At 28.8% G+C, this 6355-nt stretch overlaps 1 protein-coding gene across 1 annotated transcript; it reads right to left on the bottom strand.

Annotated features, from left to right (window-relative positions):
* Window positions 1-322: 322 nt before the first annotated feature.
* Window positions 323-1121, bottom strand: LOC106313853 (copper transporter 1-like). Its single transcript, XM_013751774.1, has one exon. The coding sequence runs from the start codon at window positions 1007-1009 to the stop codon at window positions 518-520; it is 492 nt and encodes a 163-aa protein (XP_013607228.1). The 5' UTR covers window positions 1010-1121; the 3' UTR covers window positions 323-517.
* Window positions 1122-6355: the final 5234 nt, after the last annotated feature.

Here is a 6355-nt window from a genome sequence, read left to right as displayed (position 1 = left end):
AAATTCAAAGTGGGTTAGAATTTATAAGGATTCAGACACATTACAATAGAGATAATTAGTGAAAAGGATTAAAAGAGTTTAAAGTAAGACGAAATACAGTATGCTAATCTAAAGTTGCAAATGAATACGAATCTGATTATTGTACGAGGGAGAAAAACACATATATATAAACACAAGTTTCACCTCAAGATAAAACTATATTATTTTTTAAAAATGATTATACTCGCGCTGCATAAGCAATCTAGTACATATAATACTGTTCATAGCAGTGTAATAGTAAGATAAGAAAGTTGAATATGAACTCTCAGAGAAAACAAACCGGTGTCCAAACTTAGCAAATTGATATATTCAGCTGTGGCCATTAATCATATTAACAAGAAGGAAATAAAAATCGTAAAGCAAAACAAATAGAAAATAGAAAATATTCCTCCTCACATTAACGTCAAGAACAATCAAGAAAACTACAACCCCTAGATCTTAAAATATAAGTATGCATCAGTCGGTACATAAATGAAAATTAACAAGCACAACCTGAGGCAGGAGGATCGTTAGTTTTCTGGTCGCCGGAGGGATTTCTGAAAGTTCGGCTTCCGAACAACATGAAACCGATGGCATGACCGGCGAGGGCGGCTAGAAACACGCCGGCGTTGAACGACATGACGGCGAGCATGACTAGATAAGCGAGGCCAGTACGGAGGGTGTACACGGCGGTTTGGCCGAGTCCGGAGACGGGGTTAGCGGAATCTCCGGTGGTGCCACGGAGGAGAGAGGAGTGAGCAAGCCATTCAGTGACGACGGCGAGGAAGAAGACAAAGATGAGACAAAGAGCATACATGCCGGAGCTTGTTCCCGGCCAACCGGAGAAAAGAACCTCCGTGTTCTTGCCCCAAAAGAAAGTCATGTGCATCATCATCATCTTGTGATGTCCTCCTCCTCCGTTCATGGATCCATTTTTCATCATGGATGGTGTTGATGGTGGAGGCATGTCATGCATGTTACCATGATCCATGCTTTCTTTGTTATTTGCTCTCTTGTAATGTTGCTTTGAGAGGAGAATGAATAACAATGTTAGAAGAGGGCTGGCTTGATATTTATTGATATACGCGTTTATTGAGATTCCTCTTTTGTTTGGGTTTGTGTGGAGATAAGAGTAACGATATTATAGTACTATTATAGTACTACAGTACAACTTGTTTTTTGACTTTTCAAACTTTGTATCGTACAAAAAGAGGAAATTATTGACAGTACAAAATTTTAATTTTATTATTTACTATATTTGGTTTGGAATTGCAGGCAGTGTAATCATATAGAAATATTTTACCATTCTTGGAATTTTCAAAATTTGCTAAATCAATTTTGTGATTCGGATAGTATAGCTTACACGTAAACCAACCATACAAAAGAAGATAGTAGTATGATGCGAGATCTCATATAAAAGGGACCCGAATGGACCTTTTCAGTTAATGAATTGTAAACATTCCGTTGACGAAACTCATTGATGCAGACGGTGACGTCTAAATACCGCTTCTGGGTTATTCGCATAACTAATTTACATTTTCAAGGAAGCAGACTATCTTTTGAAATACTACTGGCGTGAGTTGTTAATCACTGTCGAAATCCATAATCCAATAATTTGGTTTTTTTTTTGGATCAAATCCCATAGTTTGATTAAAGTTTTCTTAATACTTCTACACTAAAATTGTAGGTTTCAAATTTTAGAGATTGCGGTTTATTATAAATTATTACTAGTGTCGGTCTAGACTATGCCCGATATTTTTCAATAATTTTTATTATATATTTGGTATTTATATTTATACTAGGTGATAATCCGAGCACCTGAGTGGGGTGAAAATTTCATATAAATTTGGTAAACCGAAACACAAATGATTGTATAAAAAATTACACAAAACCGACACACTTTCTAAATAATTGTGGATTTTGTTGATTAAGTTTGGTTCATCACTTTTGTCAAAAAAATTATAAATCTGATAAAGCTCATTCTATAACTATTGGGTTTGTTATGTTGGTGTTGGGTACGTATTTAGATTGAAAACATCGACTACCTCCGTTTCCGAAAGTAAAATGTTTTAGATTTTTTTCTTGTTCCACAAAGATAGATTTTTTATATTGTTAAGGTATTTTTTTATACTTTTAAGGAATATTAATTGAGAATATTTGAATTGATTAAATTTTATTGGTGGAAAGTTATTGGAAAGTGTATAAAAAAGTAAAAAATAAATTAAATTATAAATATATATTAGATTCTTAATAAGCGCGCATACTTTAGAAAATCTTACTTTCAGGAACAGATGGAGTATAATATTAGTTCTTTTGATAGTGTAGTATCTCGTATGTCAATTTAGAAAGTATTCCCTCCGTATTATAATAAATGTTATTCTAATATTTTTTTTGGTTACATAAAAAACGTCATTTTACAATTTCAAAGCAAATTATACTTACTTTTAGTTTAAAATTAATTGCAAACTCTATTGTTTTTATAAATAATTTTATTTATTTCAAATGCTATTGGTCAGAAAAGTGTAATTAATAATAATTTACGTATATTTCAACAACTTTCTTAATAAAATATCATTATGACATTTATTTAGAAATGGACAGAGTAATAGACACTTGTTAAAGTAGATAATTAACGTATACCAAATATAAAAAATGTTAATGCTATATATTACACTTCGAAAGCTTATAACGAAATGTATACAAAATGATTCATTTTCCATCGTGCATTTAATTTGACTTACTACGCATTAAATAACCAAACAACAAAGGAAAGCCATTAAATGTTATTAAAAATTAATAGTCCTCTAAATGGTCCATGCAATTATTCTCGCCTAATTCCTAGTAAGGTCGGTCGATAAAAAACAGGGGCTGGAAATCTCTCTTAGCTTGCTACGTAAACATATTTCTAAAGGTTGTTATTTAACTAATGCTTTAAGATTAATATATACTAGATTAATATCCGCGCATTGCGCGAAATGAACTTCGTATATATAAATTATTTTACATATTATATGTTCTTTTAACATTTTATAAACTATAGGACGGAATATTATTTTATTGTTGTTAAGTATGATGTTTTTGAATGATGTAATTATATGGTCATTTTTTTTATTTGTGAAGAGCATGATTTACTATTTTATTGTGTGATGTAGTATTATATTATAGGTTAATATATTATGTGTTTGTCTTTTCAATAACGTGTTGTTGTGTGTATAGTAGTATGTTAGTGGTGAAATGAGCTTCTGATGTAAAGCATCTTGAATTTCAATAAATTTTTATTTAAACATTTATTGATTCTAACATTAACGGTTTAAGCGTCAACATTGTATTTAATATTTTCACATTTTTGAACACTATTCTTTTTTGTTAACAACGTCGAACATTATTCTCCTAAGATGTTTTTTCTTCTCCGCATATTTTGACTTGAGTCATCACCATCTATGTATTTCGTTTACATTTCCAGTGTGGGTGTTTCTTACCATCACCGGAAAAAGACTCACCTTCGTTTCTCTTGTTTTTCCTCGTCTTTTTCTCTTGTGAGATTATCTAATATTTGTTGTAGATCAGGTTTATGAGTTCCCAGTTGTGCGGTTGTTTCTCATGATGTTGTACGCTGTTCTGGTCAATATTTGTCCTCTTCTTCCTTAAATTTGGCTAATGTTAGGAACTACATCTCCTTGGGTTTGTCAGAGTTTAGCTGTCTTTATGTTGTCTTCCTCGTAGTTGGTTTGTCGTTGATAGTCACTGCTCGCCTTGGTTTTCAAGATCTAGTTTTTGCTGATTTGACTTTTACGTTCTCTTCATAGATCGAGGATGGCTCCACAGCTTATTGATTTTTTGTAGTCTCCTTTTCTCTCTTTGTTCTCTCATCTCGTTGCACTTTTCATCGCTGGCTGCGTCTCCGGTGGCTCTCCATTTCGCCATGTTTGCCACTCCAGGTTTGGATAGTGTTTTCCTTCGTGTATGTTATGTGGGCTTGGAAGATTATTTCTTGTCTCAAACTTGAGATTTGGTTTCTTTGTGGTTAGCTTCCATTCTCCCTCATTTATGTTGTTTTTCTTCTTTTCCTGCTTCTCTTGGTATAGGTGTGTGGAGTTAGTCTCTTTGAACTTTGGTCTCTTCTATTCAGAGCTTTGTGATTCTTCGTTGGCAATGAGCGCCTTTTATGTGGTTGTTTGTTTCTGAGGTGCTTCTTAACTCTTAGCTGGTGGTTGTGCTTTAGGCATGTGTTTTAATGCTTCGTGGTGACTTTTATCTTCCATTGATTATTCTTCTTCTAACCAGTTTTTTTTTTTTTTTTGGTTGGTGATTGATCGCGTTCATTTGTGTTTCAGACTTTTATTGAGTTAGTGTTACTATAGTATTTTGTTTTTTCTTTGTGATTTTGGAAATTTAGGCTTAGATTATGTATCGTACTCTAGTTTTTTTAGTTTAGTTATTTTATAGTTTTTAATAGTCAAATATATTTATAATTTGTAAATAAAATAATAGAAAATATCAAAAAAAATAAAAGTTTATGTTATTTTTTATTTATGAATAAATAAAATATTTAAAATATATTTATATTATATTTTTTATTCATATTCAAGTTTACTGACCAATAAAATAGATTATAAAATTTCATATAATAATGGTTAGTGTGAGAAAGATTTTATGGCACAATTAGAAAGTATTAAGCCAAATTGTAAAAGTGTAAAAGAATAAGGACCTAAAATGTAAAAACAAAAAATATATGGGGACACATGTCATCAAACCCCCCCCCCCTGCCACTTGTCATAAGAAGAGAAAAAGTTAAATTTATATATATAGATAGATATTGGATAATAAAAAATCAATAACTATTACGTATATAATTAAATTGGTGTGAATACGTAAATAAATTTTATTAATCCAAACGATCATTTCTTCTATTTTATATTTATATAATTAAATTTACATAATATATACATAGATAAATAGTATATTTTAATATTGATATATTGTTAAATGATGAGTTTTACGTATTTATATCTTTTATAACAAAAAAATTAAATCGCTGATAACAAATTTTCACTGTGCAATGTTTTTGAAAGTTTTAGTAATTTATATTTTTTATAAACATTTAATGCGAATTTTAAATTTTAAAGACTAAGTTGTCAGTATTTGTTCAAAGATTTTATCAGAAAAAATTGTATATAAATATTTTCCCTAATTTTGTAGTTAGTAATGAAATTAATGTTATTATACATTAATATATATATACTCAGTTATCTTTTATAAAATGAAAAAAATATATTAAATTTTACTATGTTAGAGTTATATCTATCATTTTAAAATAAAACATTGTATTTAACTAAATATGATAAAATTATTTTAATCTGATAAATTAATATATTTTATTTTCACAAACATTAAAAATTTATACTAGAAATATAATATGTTGGAAAAACGGGTTAACATTAGTAAATTAGATTATTCTTTTTTTTTTTTGAACGAAGTAAATTAGATTATTCATATATAAAATTAACTTATCTTAAAATTTTATATACATAGTTATTATCTTAAATTAATAAACATAAAAAATATTTATAAATGAAATCTAGCGCTTTGAATTACAGATCATGATCATAATAATTGAATAAAAAATAATTTTAAAATATATATAATAAAAATACCAAATATATGTGATGTTTTGAAATAATCAATTAATTTACAGCATGAAAACTATCAAATTGTTATATTTAAAATAATTATATATAAACATTTAAATATATAAGTAACTTTAAAAATATATTTTAATTATGTAAAATATATATAACATGAAAATTAATACCCGCACGGTTGTGCGGATCCAAAGCTACTGAATGATTAAAAAAATATATTTCATGTGAATATTTTTTGGGACATTTGCCAAAAACAACCTAAATATTCAAGTCAAACCTAAAAGTGTACCCCACTTTCAGTCAAATGCAAAGCTAACCTAAACGGATAGTGAAAGTACTATTTAACCCTTATGACCAAACAAAAAAACAGAAATATATTTTACGCTTTTATCCTTCGGAAGTCTACACGTAATAAAAGAAGTCTACATATATATAGATTTCCTACGAAGTCTACCTTATAGACTTATTTTGGAGTCTACACTCTAATTTGATCTAATAATTTAATTTTGAAAATGTATAAAAATAATTATTGTGATATTTTTAACTAATCATCAATATAATGGATAATATGAAGTAAATAAATTAAAATTTCATATAATTGAACAATTTTGAAGAATATATACTAATTTGGTTATCATGTGTTAGACAATGTTCATAGTTTAGAAACAAAAGGTTCTAACATGTTATGTCTTTTA

Source organism: Brassica oleracea, chromosome C9 (genome assembly GCF_000695525.1).
Source record: "Brassica oleracea var. oleracea cultivar TO1000 chromosome C9, BOL, whole genome shotgun sequence".
NCBI classification, from domain to species: Eukaryota; Viridiplantae; Streptophyta; class Magnoliopsida; order Brassicales; family Brassicaceae; genus Brassica; species Brassica oleracea.
The sequence above is the reverse complement of the archived record's forward strand: the minus strand, read 5'-3'. Positions and strand labels throughout refer to the sequence as shown.